Source organism: Pezoporus occidentalis, unplaced genomic scaffold (genome assembly GCF_034315485.1).
Source record: "Pezoporus occidentalis ecotype Australia unplaced genomic scaffold, CSIRO_AGI_Poc_V1 ctg114, whole genome shotgun sequence".
Classification (NCBI taxonomy): Eukaryota; Metazoa; Chordata; class Aves; order Psittaciformes; family Psittacidae; genus Pezoporus; species Pezoporus occidentalis.
Genome location: NW_026912929.1, coordinates 719,063 through 738,075, shown reverse-complemented (window position 1 = coordinate 738,075; position 19,013 = coordinate 719,063). Strand labels below are relative to the sequence as shown.

General features: G+C 55.5%; 1 protein-coding gene across 1 annotated transcript; it reads right to left on the bottom strand.

The window, feature by feature from the left end:
• Positions 1 to 3,026: 3,026 nt before the first annotated feature.
• Positions 3,027 to 10,106, bottom strand: RPN1 (ribophorin I). Its single transcript, XM_062636527.1, has 10 exons — positions 9,846 to 10,106; positions 9,238 to 9,302; positions 8,102 to 8,408; positions 7,432 to 7,641; positions 6,307 to 6,499; positions 5,900 to 5,999; positions 5,496 to 5,634; positions 5,239 to 5,358; positions 4,552 to 4,797; positions 3,027 to 3,595 (listed from the first exon to the last, which is right to left on the bottom strand). The coding sequence occupies exons 1-10, from the start codon at positions 10,062 to 10,064 to the stop codon at positions 3,413 to 3,415; spliced, it is 1,782 nt and encodes a 593-aa protein (XP_062492511.1). The 5' UTR covers positions 10,065 to 10,106; the 3' UTR covers positions 3,027 to 3,412.
• Positions 10,107 to 19,013: the final 8,907 nt, after the last annotated feature.

Genomic DNA, 19,013 nt, shown 5'->3' with positions numbered 1-19,013 from the left:
GTGGTCACCGTGGTGTTGTGGCCACCAGGCCGGTGTCGGCCTCTAGTGGTAGTGGTGCCATGGACCTCACCAGCACCATGGGGACCTTCTCCTGTCCCTCCTGGCACTGCTGCCCATGGGCACGGGCTCCTCTTCCCAGTGCTGGCACTTGGAGAGACATGGTCCTGATGTGGGTCATGGCCCACCCTGTGCTGGAAGCAGAAGCAAGAGGCACCCCAACTCCCTCAGGAACAACAGTCCAGGGTGACCCCAAACCATCCGGGTGCCCCCCAGGCTGCTGGTCTGCAGCCAACAGATGGTGCTGAGCAGCCCCCAGACTGGGCAGACTGGGAGCTGGGCAGCGCTGTGGGGACAGAGGCTGGGAAATGGTGAAAGGGCATGTGGGGAAGTCGGTCTATCTGCAGCGCTGTGCAGGGGTGGCTGCCAGGCCTGCCATGGGGCTGCAGTACCCGAGGGGCTGCTGGGGATGCTCCGTGGACAGATGGTGGGAGCAGACCATGGATGCTGTTGAACCTGGGAGCTCACCAAACCCCTGTGCTGGTGCAGGGGGTGTGTGGGGTGAATGTCTCCCAAGGCTGTAACTCAGCAGCACCAAAGCTCAGCTGCTCCCACGGAGCTCACCCATGAATCCCGGCTCTGCCTCCCTGTGAAGTGGGGCCAGCTCAGCTGGAAGAGGCGTTGTTAAACCAGGCTGGGTTTGGGCTCCCAGACACTTGGCACCTCCCGGAGCTGGCCGCAGACCTGCGGGATCTGCTCTGAGCCCAGCTCAGTGATGATGTGTGGCAGCTGGTCCCTGCGGAGCGGAGGGAGGTGTCACAGGGAGGGGAGGCAGCATCCATGGGGCAGAAACAGCACCGGGCTGTGCCCCGCCTTGGAGATGGATGGGGCTGGGGCTGTGGGTGCGGGTTACAACACCCATGACTGTAAAACCCGGCTTTCTCTGCAGCCCCTGAGGTCGAGCATCCACTGGAGGAGGGGTTGGACCGTCCCAGGCAGGGCTTTGCTCCCGTGGTTTCCCTTGGAGCACCGTCAGTGTGGAGGTGAGAGGGAGAAGCTGTTCCCTGGCTGCTCAGGACCTCCGGGAGAGGGGCAGCACCCTGGTGAGAGGGGAGCAGTGGGGTGCAAAGGGAGCAGTGGGGTGCAAAGGGAGCAGTGAGGAGCACTGGGGACCTGTGGGGAGCCACCCGCACTGAGCTGAGCTGAGGCTGCGCTGAGCTGGGGACCTGAAATCATGGCTGCTCGCTTTCGCCGGCAAATCTTGCCTTTGTGTGGTTTCCTTTTCCTTCTTCTACACAGACTCCTTTTCCTCCCCTCTCTCTTCATTTCGTTCCTGTTCCTGCAAAGGCAAACTTCAGCCCTTCCAACCTTTCCAAGCTTCTCCACAGGAGCAGAACCAACCATGGGGTCCCAGCGGGGCTCAGCTTTAATCAATCACCCACGAGATGTCAATCTGCTGCAGGCTCTCAGGTGCTGCTCTACCTGAGCCCTCCTTTGCTTCTGCTGCTCTGCAATCCCCCCCACAGACCCACCCCTCCGCTCCCTTTAAATTTGGCAGAGACAAGCAGCTGCAGCCCTGATTGAGCCGTTTCCTACCATCAGCTCTGGCTCTCCTGCAGCTCCTGGTAGGTGCTGGCTGTTCCCTCCTCCTTTCCTGGGTTATCCCCATAACAGAAGCTGCTCTGGTTTGTAGTTCACTGCTGCTATTTGCTGAAGGGGCTCCCTGGGTATGAGCTATTGTTGCGGGCTGCCCCTGTGGTGGTGCTCAAGGGGGAGTTCTGTGTGCTTTGGGGTCTGCGGTGTCTGCTCGTGGTGGTCTCCACAGTTATGGGGGTTGCTGACACGGGGGGGGGGCAGATAAAAGTTTGGGGACCACGCTGCGGGATGAAGCTCACGCTGGGGAGCGTCACAGCGTGTGTGTGTCCACCCTACTGCATTCCCCAGTTGAACAGCGCATAGGAGATGAGCCTTGGACCCACGGTGAGCCCCAGAATGGGGACATCCCTGGGCCACTCACCCCATTGCCCTTGCCCTTTGTGTGCACTGGCCCCAAGGGAGCAGCGCTGGGGGCAGAATGGGCTCAGAGTGCAGGAGGCTGCACCCACCCAAGAAGGCAGCAGAAGGGAAAGGAGCAAAGCAGCTCTTTTGCAGCTGCTGTTTTATTCCTGGCCTCTGGAACTGGGGCAGCTCCCACCAGGGACTGGAGGCTTTTTTAGCTGCCTTCATCCTGCCTATTTATAGCTGCTGTCTCTGCAGCCATGGTTCCCTTTAACAAGCAGGATCTGAAGCTGCCCAGGAGCAGGAGGGCTGTGTGTGATCCAGCAGAGCCCTTGGGATAGGGAGGGAAAGACACGGAGACACCATCAGCCCCCCTGGGCACAAGCTCCACTGCACTCTTGGGGGTCTGGGCTGCCTGTGAAGCCAGGTAGAAGCTGGGAACATGGGGAAGGAAGGGTAGCACTGCCTTCCCTCTGCCACAGAAGGTTAAGGGTGCTGCTGGGACCATTGGTTTGATCCCTCTTCTCCCCTGCACCTGCCCGTGTTGCCCCAGACACACAGCCCTGTTTGGTGTTGGACACTTCTGGTACCTCCCAAAGTACTGTGTGTGTGTTTTGGCTCAATGTGTTCATGATGATTTTAGCTGTTGGTCGTCCCCACCCTGGTCAGGCAGGATTGTGGCCTCAGGGCTCCCAACAGCACCTCCATGGGGAGCAAGGCAGAGGTCAGGACAGGGATTCAGGGATGGTCCACAGTGAGAGGTAGCAGCAGGGGCTATGTCGTGTGCTGTATCTATCATCTCCCCATAAAGGTGTAGAGGCATGCACATCCCTAAGGAGCACAGGCTTGCCTTTCTCCCTGGTGGCCAGGACCTTGCAGGGTGGCAGAGCTCTGCTTTCAAGGAGCCAGGTGTTAGCGCAGTCCCCAGCGCACTGCACTGCCTGGCCCTGGGCAGGATGGGGCCACCCAGCCCCTGCAGCAGCCCCTCTGCCTCCCCAGCCCGGTCCAACACGAGGCGAGGCAGTGGTGGGTTTATTTCAAAGTAGAACAAAGGTTTTATTCTTCCTGGAGGTGATGCAACATTCAGATTTGCCACGAGCGTGTCTCTGCTCACACTGGCTGCTTGCGTGCGTTTAGTCAGGGCACAGCTACACAGGGAAAACCCAGAGTGGGAGACATAACCTGTCTGAGTCCCAGGTCTGGTGAAGAACCCCGTTACCCAGCCAAACAGCGCGATGGTGTGGTCCCTTGCGCAGCACGCTGCTGAGCAGACAGGCTCTACAGGAAAATCTAAACCCAAAATGTACTTTCAGACATTTCACATCAACTTTTCCCCTAATGCTGCTGGGCAGGAGGTTGGGCTCAATGTGTGTCCCCTCCCAGGCTCCTCTCCCCTCCACATGGGCACTGCCAGCAGTTACAGCGCATCGAGGATGTTGTCGATCCTGGTGACCAGGTCCTGGCGCTTGTTGGAATGCATCTTCTCGTTCTCGATGTACGTGTCCTTCTTGAGCTTGCCGGCCACCAGCCGCTCCGCCTCCACCGAGGACTTCAGAACCAGCTCCTTCACCTGCCCATCCAGCTTCTGAATCTCACTGACCTGATGAGGAGAAACACAGGGAATGTCGGAGCAGACAACAAAATATCCCTGCAGTGAAGCTGGAATAGAAGAGATGCTCAAGCTGGAGTAAAAGATGAAGCCTCTGCTAAATGAAACATCTCCAGTCCCTGACTATTGCCTCCTGAGCCATCCCCTCTCTTGGCCATCACATTATAAGTATCTCATGAATGTGCATTTAAGCAGCATAGATAAAAGGGCTCTAAGGAACCAGGAGCCACACCAGCAAGACAGAGGAGCAATGACTGTTAAAGAGAGCTTAACAACGGCTTCCAGGTAAATCACAACTATGACAGCAGGAAGCTGCATCCCTGCAGTTAATGGTGTGTGAGAAGCAGGTCTGTAATGACACAGCTACTCTTTGAGTAACAGATTAAGCAAGGTGGACCTTAGACTAAAGTGTCCCTCACTTCAGGTGAAGTGGCTGTTCCAGGTCAGTGTGTGCTCACTGTGCTGTGGCTTTCAACGTGGCACAGTCAAATGCCCCCTGAGGAGCATCACGTTACCAAGCTTCTGTCAGCACCAAATTCACACGTGCAAGATGAGGGAGCAGATTTTGGTCTGGCTCGTGTCAGTAGTGTAGTTGGGACTGATAACGTGTTGATAGCCTCCTTTTTTTGCCTGTCACTGTCACAAGCTCCGTGAGAAGCATCAGGATTGTGTTACAGAAGCATTCATGTGAACAGATCCTGCAGCTGGTTCAAGGGCTGTTTAAGGAACAGCACAAGCAGCTGTTTAGCACCAGCACTTACAGAGCTGCATAACCAGTACTGCAAACAAACCTGTTCTTCACACCCTGGCAAGGATCAAGCCATTTCCAGAGGAAAAAAAGCCCTAGAAGACAAGCTGCAGAAACTAACCCCCAAATTAAAACTCACATAGAACAGATGACGGAGAAGAACAGGAGAGCTTAACAAAAATGCATTACAATTTCTTACTTTATCACATAAGTCAGAGCCTTCTGTCTTCAGCTTGGACTGCAGAGAGGCTATTTCGTTTGTCAGGGCCTTGTGCTCTGTCTCTAGAGACTTCTTGCCACTGTTGAGAGTGGAGATGTCCCGTGACTGCTTGTATTTGTTCACTGCCTCATCGAAGTGGCGGTACAGCCCCAGCCTCTTGTTCACCAGGGTCAGCACTTGCTCTGTGATGCAGGCCACCTTCATCCTGGCTTCAGCAGCTGGATCCTGCAACAGGACACAAGGGAAGATCAAAGCAGTCCTATCTTTAACCTCCATCAAGCTACAGCTGCAGTCTGGCACAGGACTGGTGCAGAACTTGCTCCTTTGAATGGTGAATGGTGCAAGCACTGACTGGGACAAGCACCTTTCAGCAGTCAGCCTAGCCCAAGGAAAGTGAAAACACTGCAGAAGAACTGTGGACATCCCTGCATCTCGGGGGGGAATTCCTTCTCATCCAGAAGGCAAAACTCTGGTCATCCTGAGCACACCAGTTCAAACCCTGCAGGAGTATCAATGCTCAGGCAGTATGAAAACGGCTCCGGTTAAGGATCTAGTAAAGTATCTGATCAGCAGGAACATTCAGTAGGAATTACTGCTGTGAAAGATCTCCATCCCTCAGCTGAGTGAGCCACTAATGCTCCCACAGGGCTCTCCAGCATACAGCACCTTGGTGATGGAGAAATCCAGCCTCACGTAGACAATCACAGTGAAGAACAAGATGTAAAAGGCTCCAACCACCAACAGAGGCTCCTGCAGCATCAGGATCTTGTTGAAGGTGTAATGAACCTAGAAGAGAAGTTCCAAACACTGAGTGAAAGCAGTGACCCCTGTTACTATGGGAGAGATCTCCTCTCCTCAGGCAGCTGGTGAGTTTGGAGGGGACACAAGTGCTCAGACAAACCACACAGAGAGGCCACACTCACCACGATGTCTTGGATGTGCTGCTCCACCAGGTTGCTCTTGTGTGCCACAATAACTGGACGTCCAAAGGTGTCCAGGTAAGTGTAGTGGAGCTCGTCTGAAGCACGATTGATTTCGTAGGGGCTGTCCACATGGATATTCCTGTGGATAAAACCAGTCCCCTATGACTGCACAGTGTCTGAGATGATGTAACCTAAGACTTGGCTGGCCAACCGTAGCCTTGAGCACAAGGCCAATTATGCACTTTAAACACCACTCTAAAAGGAAGCAAAGCTGTGTTCCAAGCTCTCCTCCACAGGCACAGTAATGTTTTTTTTTCACTGTCCTCAGGCCATTCCAGTAAGCTGGAGAAGTGCCACCACCACAGCAGCATCTGCAGTAACAAGGCAGGAGCAATGACACTTACTTGGCACCTTCTGGCAGGACGATCTTGACAGTCAGGGAGTCTGTGACTTGCTCATCAAACACGTGGTCCACAAACCTCATTTTCAGGGCATACTGATCACCTAAGGGAGGGCAGAGCAGGGGGTTACAGCTGCTCGGAGAACAAGGGGCGACCCTGAAGCTCAGCTCCTCATAGGAGTGAGGGTGCATTGTGCAGCAGGGCCACCAGCTCCCTCGAGTCCATTTCAACCAGAGGTCTGCAAAAGCCTGAAGGCAGCACAGAGAAGGTGGATTTGCACATTCCAGGAAGATGAGCCAGCAACTCTCATTGCTGAGGTGCAGCATGGCACAGCTTTCACTTCTGTACTGTATAGCAACCACCTCTAAACACAGAGAAAGCTTCTTGCTCCCTTCCCCTGTGCCACCCACCGAGGTTGTAGAGGTATTCATAGCTCGGTAGGTTGTAGCCAATGATGTAATGGGTTTTCCATCCCCCAAAGAGCGGGAAGCGGGGCCGGATCTCCATCTCCACAGAGTCATCCAGGACAAGGAGGTGGCTGGTGGAGATGTTTCCAATTTCATCTCGGTAGTAGACATCCTGAGCAGCAGCAGGGAGAATGGTCTGTGGGGAGAGGAGCAGCGGTCAGTGCCTCATTAGTTATTCCCAGTGGAACTGGGAAAAGCAGCAATGGCTATGCAGGATCAGGAAACCCTGCTCCCAGGTGGGAATTGCAAAATGGCCATTCAGCTGCACTGAGCAGTGAAATTGTGCTATTATATGCAATGAGCCACACAAGTGGCTGCCAGCCCCCAGATCACTTGGACTCTAAATGGATGCGCTTCTTCCAGTGCAGTTTCCAGTACCCCAGACAGCGAGGGAGCCCATCCTGCCCACCAGGACAACAATTCCCTCTCCGCTCCAGCCCGCTGCCCCACAGAGCTTGCTGCTGCCTTTGTGCTCAGCAAAATGAGAGTTCTCTTTGGCTGCACCACCCTAAAGAATGACAACACCAACCCTGGAGGCTTCCAGCAGTGAGAAAGGGTTTGGTTCAGATGAAAACACAAAACACTTCTCACATCTGGCCAGCAGAGTCACAGCTTGAACTGAGTGCTTTGTGAGCAAGGAATGAATGGATCAGCTTCCAACTAATGCTGTTCAACATGATGAGGATATGACAAGGCAGGCACTCTGAAAATAAGAGGGTGGGGACAGAATGAATGGCCCTTCAACAGTGGAGGATGGAAAGCAGAACTATCCACACAGGGATTAAGGAATTTAGAGGGTGCCCGAGTTTGGGTGGGAGCACAGAGGGACACCACCTGCCCAGGTACACGCAGTTTGTTTGCCCAACAGATGTGATGAAACAAGTAACCTCCTAATTCTACCTCCAGAAGTTATTCCTGTCCAGCATGAGCCCTCTGAAAACGGATCAGAGGTTTGGGTATGGTACCAAAGAAAAGGACAACTCTATTTTTTCCCCTCTGGGGATGCAAGAAAGGGGGAAACCACAGGAAGAAAGAAGCCAAATTTCAGTAATTACACAAAATGTCAACCTTAAAGGACTTGACAGAGGAGATGCCGCTGTCTGGCTGGCGCTGGTAGTCATATCTGGAGAAAGGCCCTTTCAGCACTGCTCCTGTGTGCTTCAAATCAACCGTCTCCTCCACCGCGATGTTCCCCCAGTGAGACACCTCGATGACCCGGGTCATGCTGGTGATGGTCAGGAATGGGCTGTTGTTTTCATAGTGCACCTTCAGAGTGTCCTGACAAGGGAGAAGATGAACTATCAGATATGAAGTAAGGAGCAGCTTCCCCTTAGAATTATCTTCCTGTCCCACACAGGAACCTCCCTGACAGACTCACAGAGGTGAAGCTGAGTGCACGGGAAGGTTTGAGCCACCCCTGCCCAGCTCACACAAGGCACTGGGTACCTGGGGTGTTCTCTCACATCTGGCTGAGAACAGTGAGCGATCCAGATGTGCAGTTTTCCCCACTGCAAATACACCCCTGCCAGAGCCACGCATAAGCAGAGATCAGCAATCACATCTGCACGAGGAGCACCTTACTGGAGCACGTGCTCCCACCTCCATGCAAGCTAACTCAGGCTTGACCTGTGACTCTTACCAAAAGCCTCTGCTTCCCACTCCCCAGCCTGTGATATGCAGGTGGCATCTTAGCAAGATGCTCTGTGCAGAGCCACCACCTCCCTGCACAGACATTTACCTGGCTGTAGGGAGGAATGTCCCTGAAGGGGCCATACTCGATCGTGTCTTCGGTGCGGGAGGGGTTGCCCAGCTTGGTGTAACTCTCCACGTTCCTGGAGGCCAGTTTGACCCGGGTTGTTTGGCTCTTGGTGAAGTATGGGGAGTAGAAATAGTGATTCCCTTCAAAGACCACAAACTGCTTCTCGCTCTGGGTGATGTGGGTGGGGTAGGGCTGCAGGACATGCGTGAAAACCATCTCCACAGACACGCGGACCTTGGCTCCCGGTGCCAAAGGAGACGGCAGCTTCACTGAGAAGAATTTCCCACTGGAAGGATGGAAGAACGGGTAAGTCAGGAGAGATCTGCCCTGAGAGAGAGCGCTCAGATCCAACCCCTGCAATATCCCCTGTGGATGGAGCCCAGCTATCACAGAATCACTCACTGGTTGGGGTTGGAAGGGGCTTACAGCTCCCACAGTTCCAACCCCCACGGTTGACTGCGGCTCCTCCAAGGTGCACGGATGTCCTGCCCCAGAGGCTGTGTTTACCCTGGACTGGGGAGGCAGTACAGGGTGAACTGTGTCCAGGAGTTAGTCTTTACTTCACAAACCCACTGGTGCCAAAGAACACTCAGGATCAATCTGTAATTGCAATTGCCAGGCTTTTGGGTAAGAGCATGGTCACAGCTACAATGCTTCTCTTACCTATATCCCTTAATAAAGGGACAGGGCATTACTCAAGGCACTGAGTACAAGCCTAAGCACAGCTGAGACCCCCTGAGCTGCGTTTAAGAGAGAGCTCTCCCTTACAAGTCTGTGCCCTCACTCTCAGATATGGGTGGCTGTGAGGAGCGGGTATGTGCTGCTGGTGCTGGGCTCAGTGCAGAGACCTAAACCCACATGTGCCATCTCCCAATTAAAGAGCATTTGAGGGAGGGAAATGGCTTCTACTGGGGCCTCCTGGGCTGCAGGGATTGGGTAGGGGTGCCTGTGTGCCCTGGCTCTGCAGCACCCAGTGTGCAGCCTGAGTACGGGGTGGATCTTTTGGGCACCAGAAGACTCTGGGATCTCCAGCTATGCGGGACTGAGGCTGTATTCTTGCTGCACTATGAGGATGATGCTGGAACCCCCATGCACAACACTAGGTATCGACTCACCTTTTGCCCTTAACTTTCGTCTCTCTCACTTCCAAGGTGTTCTCCTCCTCTTCCTCACCCTTCACCTGTTTCAAAACAGACTGATCAATGTGCTGCTGTTCAGAGACTTAATGGGTGTGCGGTAAGCTCCATTTGGCTCCTATCTACTCTTCAGGGGCACGACCCCAGAAGTACAAGCTGATAGAAAGCTATCACAAAAACAAACCCCTTTTACAGTGCTTCCCGTTAACACACACTGCGAGGTGCAAGAACAGACACTGGAGGGGCAGCTGCCTTCGTGACTTTCCTATAGCGGAGAGCGAGCGGCACGGGGCCGCTGGGCTCAGAAGGACCGTGCTGCACCGTGGGCGCGGGGTGCAGGAGCTGGCTGCCAGCGCCGCTGCTCCGCTGCCGTTACCGAGGACCGCCGTTACTAGCGCCTGTCCCGCCTCCCCCACTTCAGCCCGCACCGGAACAGCATCCCCGGGGCGCGGCTCACGATGCAGGCGCGGGGCCGCCACGCCAGCGGAACCGCTTGGAGCCGACGTGGCCCTGCGGCCGGCGGGGCCCACGCAGCGCCCGGGGCCGGGGCCGGTTCCCCCCACGCCGGGGCCGCCGCCGCTGCTCACCTGCACGCCCAGGTAGGCCAGGCGGGGCTCCAGGCCGGGCTCCAGCGCCAGCAGGAAGGAGGAGGCGGCCGTGCCCGCCGCATTGGCGAGGCTGAGCTCGGCAGAGACCTTGGCGAGGTGCGTGCTGAGGTCCACGGAGCGCCGCGCCTCCTCCAGCAGCAGCTCGGCGGCGGCCCCGGCCACCAGGCACAGCAGCAGGCGGCACAGCAGCCCCGCCATGGCCGACTCAGCACGGGGAGGGCACAAGATGGCGGCGCCCGCGCTGTACGGGGAGGGCACAAGATGGCGGCGCCCACGGAGGGAGGAGGCTCATGATGGCGGCGCCCAGTATCCCCCACCCACCTCAGCCCCGTGCTTCCAGCAGGAGCTGTTCCAGGCCCTCCGCTATCCGGTGAACCCGTGTTTATCCTGGCCCTGTTCTCCAGAGCCCAGCACTGGGTGGGCAGCTTCAGGGAGACCCAACTGACCCGGAGGGCAGAGCACAGCTCCATCCCCAGGGACACAGCCATGGGGGGTTCATTCGGGATGGAGCCGGGGCTGGCCCCGCCAGGCTGAGCAGTGGGAGAGGTCTCATCCATGTCCCTGGCAGGGCTGCTTCTACCTTGCTGCTGTCACAGGGCTGGTGCAGTCCGAGCTGGGGCATCAGTCCCAGTGACCTGTTCACAAGTAGGAAAGGAGGTTCCTGAAGGAACGGGTTGGCTGTGACCACAGGAGGAGCAGGGAATGGGATCTGTCCTGGTGTGATCCAGATGTTGCACTGGGCTGTGCGGGAGCCGCAGAACTCACCCTGGATCCACCTTAGCTTAATACAAATCCCAATGGAACGCCGAGGAGAGCCCCAGGCACATGGCTGCCGTGGTGGCTTGAGGAAGAGCTCAGGCTTTATTGGTGCTGCCCTGGTCAAGTCTGTCTGTGTAAAGCCCAGGCAGCTCCTGGCTGGCAGCGGGAGGCAGAAGCCACTCCTCTGTGTTCAATCCTGAGCCAGGTCCTGCAGTTCCCAGGCATGGGAGTGCAGGCAGGACCTGCCTGGGTGCCGTGGCCTGGCCAGGACCCTCAAGGAGCAGCCGGGGGGAACAAGCTCTTCCAGCCTGGGTCCTTTTACCACCCTGTTTCTGAGCTCCTCAGCACCACTCGCACTGAGCCTCTGCCCAGCAAACACCGTGAGGCCTCTGCCTGCTGTGGGATGGGGAATGGTGGGGCTCAGCTCCACGCTGCCCTGGGTGCATGTCCTGCCTCTGCACAGAGGTGATGCTGCCGGGTGCTGCCTGCTCGGGGGTTCAGTTCCCACAGGAATCTCCCCCCTTCCATGCCCACCTTTCATTGCACCTCTCTCCGCCTGGGTTTACACACAGTCTGGGTTCCTCCCTGCATCAGACCATGAGGCTCAGTGGAATTACTGTGTGTGCCTAGCGGTGGTGCGGAGCATTGGGAGGCACAGAGGGACGATGTGCCGGAATGGGAGAGTGTCTTGTGGGTGCTGGGAGGAGCTGAGCCCGCTGGGTGCTGCGGGAGGGAGGAAACAACGCAGCGAGGGGGTCCCTTCGCTATAAAACCCCTTTTAACCGTGCTTGAACCTCACCGGCAACGGAACCGAAGGAGCCAGGGATGGGTACCGCGGGTGGCCGCCAGGAGGCGCCCGGGGCGCGCCAAAGGGGCGGTGCCGGCAGCGTCAGCGCCACCCTTCGGCGGGGGGGACTTGGCGGCTCCCGCGCCCCGTAGGGACAGCGGCAGCAGCGAGGGAGCGGCTCCGGTTCCGCTCCCGGGGCACCCCGTGAGGCTGCACCCGCCCGCTGCCGGTGATGGGTCAGAGCCGTCCAGACCCGCGGAGTAACGGGGGTCACCGCATCAGCGCAGCCTGGCAGTGTTCAAGGCCAGGTTGGACACAGGGGCTTGGAGCACCCTGCTCTGGTGGAGGATGTCCCTGCCCATGGCAGGGGTTGGAACTGGAGGAGCTTTAAGGACCCAAACCACGCTGTGATTCCATGGTTCCATCCATCCATGATTCCATGGTTCCTCACCAGCCATGCTCAGTACAGTAACTTCAATTTCCATCTCTGCATGGATCAGCTCCTCTTCTTCTGCTTTTGGGAAGGGAAGCACTTGCCGGTGAATTTACTTTGGAATTCTGTTGTTCAGAGATTTGAACCTGGATTTTAAAGCCTCAGTTTTGCAGAGGCTTTAAACAGACAGGAGGAAGTTGAGGATCCCGCTCACAGCAGCAAGAGGGGGTGGAGACTTCATAGCAGCCTTCCAGGATCTGAAGGGGGGCTATAGGGATGCTGGGGATGGACTCTTCATTAGGGACTGTAGTGACAGGACAAGGGATAACGGGTTAAAACTTAAACAGGGGAAGTTTAGATTGGATATAAGGAAGAAGTTCTTTACTGTCAGGGTGGTGAGGCACTGGAATGGGTTGCCCAGGGAGGTTGTGAATGCTCCATCCCTGGCAGTGTTCAAGGCCAGGTTGGACAGAGCCTTGGGTGACATGGTTTAGTGAGGTGTCCCTGCCCACGGCAGGGGGTTGGAACTGGATGATCTCAAGGTCCTTTCCAACCCTAACTATTCTATGGCTCTATGTGGAGGTTGGCAGCTCGTGCCATGCCTGCCGCTTCCCCAAGCCCCTGTCTGAGCAGTGCTCACTGGGAGATAAGGCAAGTTTCTCACCAGGTTGCTAAACCCTGGAGTCCTCCTCCCCTGGGTGATGCTCTGTGAGTGCCAGCAGGGATTTATGTGTCTCCTGCACAAGCAGCCCCTGTGGCTGAATCAAAGCCTCTGCCCGAGCCTGGCTGTTCACAGGCCTTGGGCATGTGTGTACATGGGGTGGGCAGTGACCCCTTCCCCAGGGGCAGCCCCACTGAGCCCTGGTTCTTTCCCACTGCAGGATGTGTGACCCAGAGAGGGAGCATCACCCCCCTGTGATCAGCACTGGTCTGCAGCAGGGAATGAGACAAACCCAGCGAGACCCTGTTCATCTAAATGAAGTAAAAGGGGCTGTTTTCTGTTTGCCAGGAATTCGGGCAAGGTCTGGAGACAGTCCTGAGTGCTTGCACAGAATCACTGAAGCTTTAGCATCCTCCTAAACCCCTGTCAGTTCCAGCTGACTGTGCCTTGCAGGGCATGCCTTCAGTTCGGGGGCTCGGGGATTGCAAACAGTGAGTCACAACTCCCTGGGATCCAAATGCAGCTGCTGAGGCACCAGCACGGGGAAGTGTTGTCCAAGATAAGAGCAAAGCAAACCTTGCTGCCCACACACCCTTATCCCTCAAGGCTGAGTATCTTTGTCACTGTCTTCAAAAACACACACTCGGAGTTACACAGGCTTCTTGTGGTTGCCATTGATACAGGATTTGCTGCTTTTAGAGCAGACAAGAGGGGACTGTGAAAAGCTGTGATTTGGGAGAGCTGAGCAGATGGATCTGGAGCTAATGTGCAGCACCCCATGTGTGCAGAGGTGGCTGGTGCTTGGGGAGGGAATCACTGCAGGACATGTCCATGGCCTGTGTCCCTCCCAGGGAAGGACCCAGAAGAGCTCTTGGGGCCTCTGTAGACAGGCCCTGGTGCTTTCCATCCCTGGATCCTGGAGAGCCCACATGCAGCCCCGTTTGGCTCTGCCCATGGAGCTTCGGGACACCTCTCAGCACCGCCTCACTGCAGAGGAAGAAGCAACGTGCGAGTCACCTGTCCCATGAAGTGTCCCACTCACAGCACCAGGCTCCTGTCCCATGATACATCCCAGGTACAACATGGCACAGACACAGAACACCTGGTGCAGAGCTCACGTGGCTGGTCCACCCCATCACACAGGCTCCATGCAGAGCAGTGCTGGCACACGACCTGCAGAGCGCTGCATCCACCTGTCCTGATGGTCCCCAGTGCTTCAAAGCCACCTCTGTCATGAGCTGAAAGGTCTCGGGCACTCCAGAGCTTCACTGTGAAGGCTTCAGAGCTTGGTCAGTAACAGTGTACAGAACCCAGTGCTGTGGTAGCACACTGCTGTGACAGAGCCTTGAGTCCTGGGGAAGGGCTGAGTCTGCCAAGGCTGTGCAGCTCTGCTGGTGCTGTGCAGCTCTGTGCTGGTGCTGTGCAGCTCTGTTGGCACTGTGCAGCTCTGTTGGCACTGCAGCTCTGTTGGCACTGCAGCTCTGCTGGTGCTATGCAGCTCTATGCTGGTGCTGTGCAGCTCTGTTGGCACTGTGCAGCTCTGTTGGCACTGCAGCTCTGCTGGTGCTATGCAGCTCTATGCTGGTGCTGTGCATCTCTGTACCTAGTTTTAACACCACTCCTATGGTTTAAAAGCCTTTCAGAGATGCCCATGTTCAGAGGGGCCTGGGTCTGACAGGGACTGACTCACTCTGGCCTCCGGGAAATTACTTCACTCCCTGGATCATCCTCTCCACCTGAGTGCTGGACCCATCATGGACCACAGACCTCCAACACAGCTGAGCAGGGAGCATTGCTGCTCCGAGCACAGGCTGGGAAGTGGGCAGGAGCTGGGGTTGCTGGGGAAGCTCTGCAGCAGGGGAGGCCAGAGGGGGTCATGGCTTGTGTGCAGCCCTGGGGATGACAGTGACAAACAGGGAGCAGGCATCTCTGTCCCTGAGCCCCAGGGCCATGGCAAGTTCAAGTGTCACAGGGCAAGGGGGTCTTTGATGGGCTTTGGTTTCCTCCACTCCAGCCTACAGGGAACTGGTGGTGCCAAGTGGGTAAGCACAGAGCTGTGGGGTGCATCCCACCCCATGGCCAGCAGCATGCGGGGGGGCTGTCCCTGCCTGCCTGGCCAGGGCCATGGGATGTCCTCTGCAGGGCACTGCCTCAGAGCAATGGAGAGATTTGGATCCCAGGGGGTGAGCTGGCTCCTAAGGGGAGGCACCAGCTCTGCCACCTCCCCGCTCACAGCTCAGCAGTGCCTTTGTGCCTGTTGGGCAGGGGAAGGTGTTAGGAGAGCCCCGAGCCACATCTGTGCTCATGTCTCTGTGTGGGGGGCTGAGGGGACATGGGAGGATCAGGCTCGGCAGCGCTGGTGTGGGGCTCGGGCTCCACTGCCTGCATTTAGACCCTTTATCAGTTGTTTGATGTTCACCCTCCAGCAGCGGCATTTATCAGCAAGTGCAGGCGCTGGGAATCCCTCACATTGTGTGCAGTGTCCTCTGCACCTCAGCAGAGATGGGACTGGAGATCTGCCATGAGATAATGTGATTGCAGCTGCTTCCTATGGCTGGTATCTGGTGATCAAGTCCTGTGTGGAGCTAGCTTTCTGCTTTCACGTGTTGATGCTGTATGACTGAAGTCATCTGAGGCTTGCCAAGGTGAGCGCATCAGTAGATTACTGGGGTGGTATTTGTACTGCAGGCAGGGATTAGGGGAGAAGGTAGGCAAAAGACCATGGCTGTGCTCCTGCCAGTGGGGATGCAGACGTGGTCGTGCAACAGCAGAACATCTCCCATGAGCAGAATGCCAGTGGAAGCAGGGTCAATCTGCTCTAGACAAGATAAATCAATGGAGGACAAAGCTTGGAGTACTGAAACAAGATAATGTGCGTTTACTTCATTCCAGTTCCCCTTTCGTTCTATTATTAAGTTAGATCATTAGAATGGTGCTTTGAGGAAGCTGCTCTGGGAAGCCAGAGGTGACAAGAGGGAAGTGTGGGATCACTGAAAGAGGAGAGCTCTACACAGGGCTCTCCAGAGCTGTACCAGGACTGGGCTGTGGCTGCATCCTCCTGGGCACAGAGAAAGGTGCCAGGGCTGTGCCCAGTGGTGAGGAGGAGGAGCTGCAGGACCCAGGGGGCTGAAATGTGCTGGGCAAGTGTCAGAGGAAGGAGCAAGCTCTCCCCAAGCTGCAGTGCCACAGGCAGGAGGTGGGGAGCATTCCCAACCCAGGAACCAGCAGGTGTTCCTGTATCCCATTCACTCTTCCATAGAATGGACTAAAAGAAAGGGAGAGTCCTTTTTGGTGCAAGGACAAAAGCCAAGGGGTTGTGTGAGACATCGTGTTTTATTGTCTCCAATTGGATCAGAGAGGTCAGTAAACAGAGATTAGCTGTCACTAGGGAAGGAAATCAAAGCAGGAGACATCCTTACTTCCTGGTTCAGAGGGATGAGTGCAGGAAATAGGGTTTTCTGCACTGGTGAATGTCATTAGACCTGTCACTTGCTCACCGTGCTAAGGTCCCTCAAGGCCAGAGAATGGATTTCTTCAGAGCAGTGTTAGTGTTGGGAATGATTTGCCTTGGTTTTCAAATGGATCCATTTTCATGGGGTTTGGTATCATCAGGAAGGGGTCAGATGAGGAATCCCATTTTCCTCACCAGCTCCTGACACTGAGAGCTCTGAGCCACCTGCAGCACCAGCTCTGCCTTCCCCAGGCATGTGTTTACTCTGGTGGGGAGGTGTTTGTGTGTCCATGGGGCCGGGCAAGAGCCAAAGCTCGGTCCTTCCCTTTGCCACTTTCTCACTACTGCCTTTCTCCTTCCATCCTGCCCCTGTGATTGCAGCTCCATCTGTGCCAGGAGACAGGAGTCCTGCTGGAGAGCAAGGACCTCTGTGGCCATTGCTCCTCCCCAGAGCCAGGATCCAGTGCTGTGTCTGAGACCAGGCTGTGTTCCCACCCAGGAGCCAGAACAGCCACTGCATGGCACAGCTGCTGGTCATGCCAAGAGAGGTACCAGGTGTGAGGTTACCTCCTGTGCAGGGATGGAGGGGGTGGTGTGGGATTGCTCTGCGAGAGTGAAGGGGGAATTTCACCCACAGTTTTTACTGCTTTTCATATTGTGCAAAGAGAAAGAAGAAAAGAAACCTTGAAGAAAAGAAACCTTTAAGAAAAGCACGCTGGAGAATGCTCTGTGATTCACCAGTAATGTCTGCTCAGAACAGCCCAGCACTGGGGTCTCCTGTCAATGGAAATGGAACTGTGCTCTGTCCACCACTGCTGATGTGATGAGCCCACAGTCCCAGCGCTGAGCTGATACTTTCCTCCCCATCCAGAGGAATCGTGCGTTTGGGAGAGTTTTCTCCATCATTTCACTAACCAAAGCCTTTCTTATTTCGTCCAGCCCATGTTTTAACTGGGACCAGGTTCTTCTGCAGCTCTTTGCATCTAATGGGGCACCTTAAAAGCACTAATGAACGAGATGTCCCAGGCTCCGCTCTGCTGTGGGGTGTTTGGTAATAGTGACACAGTCCTGCAGGTGGGGAAATGAAGGCACCAAAGTGTCCATGAACTTGCTGTGTCACAGGAGAGCTCAGCAGCCCCGGCTGCCTCGCTGGGCAAGCAGTGATGGCATTACCAGCACACTTGCTTTTACACCACTGATCTCCAGCTGCTCTCCCATGAACCCAAACCTGCAGCGCCTCGCCCAGGTGAGCGTTCCCGTTTCCGGGTGACACACAGCACCCTGGCACCCTGCACAGGAGCTGAGCCCTTTGCCTAATGATGTATGGCACATCCGCCTGGTGACAGAGCAAAGGTCTGAGTGTAAACCAGCCCGTCCCTTAGCGAGCCACGGCGGTGTGCTGCGTACTGCTCACCAGGGACTTGTTTTAATGTAGCTGTAAGGGGCTTTGGTCCTTTTCTCTCTCCGATTAGCTCTAAAAATCCTTTTATCCTTGGTTGCTTTCCTGAGCTCACTAAAGCCACAACTCACTGCCTGGGATCAACGCAAGGCAATGCTCAAGTGACTGCTGGATGGTAAAATGAACTTGCTGCCAGGGTCCTATATGAGACAAGGAGGCACAAAAGCACAATGTAATCAGTTCTAAGTAACGTTAGGTTTGATGGCTTTGTAATGGAAAATAACTGTGGTGCTTGAAGGTAGTTGACATAGTTTCAGGTCCTTAGGACCTTAGTACGAAAAGTGTATGAAAAGCAGAATAGAAAAACCGGACCTGGGGATGGGGAGTATGTGGGACTAGCAGATGTCCAGGATGGGCACAGTTAAACTAACTGATAAGTAGAAGGACAGGATGATTGCTATGTTTGTGGTGTTAATGAACCCGTTAAGGTGGTGTAAACATCTACTGGGGAGTATCCGGGACTAGCAGATGTCCAGGATGGGAGCAGTTAAACTGATTAAGTAGAAGGACAGGATGATTGCCATGTCTGTAATGTTAATTAAGCTGGTGCTTCAAAGACTGCCAGAAGTTATGAAGATTGTTGGGAGAAGTAAACGACCCTTAAAGACCACCATCAATTTTTTTATATGCATGTGGGAGACTTTCTGGAAGATTACATAATTCATGTGTAGCCTCATATATAAGGATGGCCTGTATAGCAATACAGCGGCACACTTAGGAGCTATCCCCCGTGTCTCCTGGCGCCGCAATAGGAAATAAATGCTTGTCAACTTGAAAACTTTGTTGGCGAGTTTGTTCATGGAGTTTTCTCCAAGTCACCTTGTACCTCAGGGTGGTTGTCATCACATGGGTTAAGGTGCATACAGATCCATTTTACCTGCCTGTGCATTGATCTTGGAATGGGCAATAGCCCAATTAACCAACCCTTTAACTGTATCTAATGGTTGTGCTTTATTTTTTCCCTGACAAATGCCGTTGCTGTCACCTCACTCCAGATCAAAGCTGCAAATAAAGAGATCCCATAGCACAGGTTTGTGCCCTTGTGTCCCCATCCTCTATGTCATAGCATCCCAGACTGGTTTGTGTTGAGGGCACCTTAAAACTCCTTCAGCCCCAAACCTGCCACGGGCAGGGACCCCTTCCACTGGAGTGTAGAAGCCCCTGTGTCCAACCTGGCCTTGAACACTGCCAGGGATGGGGCAGCCACAGCTTCTCTGGGCACCCTGTGCCAGCGCCTCAGCACCCTCACAGGGAAGAGCTTCTGCCTAAGAGCTCATCTCAGTCTCCCCTCTTTCAACGGGTAGATGGAAAGTCTATCGGCCCCTTCAGGCACTGGAGCTACTCAAAGGTCTCCAGGCTCCCCAGCCACCTCTAAGCCCAAGGGGTGTGAACGTTCCTCCCGGGGGCAGCTGCAGGGCAGGCACTCCGAGAGGCCGGCGGGGAGGCTGGTCCCTCCTGCCCGCCCCCAGCGCTGTGCGGGCAGCCCCGCAGGAGCCCCGGCTCCACAGAACCCCCGGTGCCAGCACCGGGTGCGGCCTCAGCCATACAAGATGGCGGCGCCAAACCGGCGACCACCTGACCCTCCACCTCCTCCGCT

Coding starts and splice junctions, on each gene's coding strand:
- RPN1 (XM_062636527.1), bottom strand. CDS start 10,064: ATGGCGGGGCTGCTGTGCCGCCTGCTGCTGTGCCTGGTGGCCGGGGCC. Junction 8,409..9,237: donor ACGAAAGTTAAGGGCAAAAG/GTGAGTCGATAC, acceptor CCATCCTTCCAG/TGGGAAATTCTTCTCAGTGA. Junction 5,635..5,899: donor GTCCTGCCAGAAGGTGCCAA/GTAAGTGTCATT, acceptor TTTTATCCACAG/GAATATCCATGTGGACAGCC.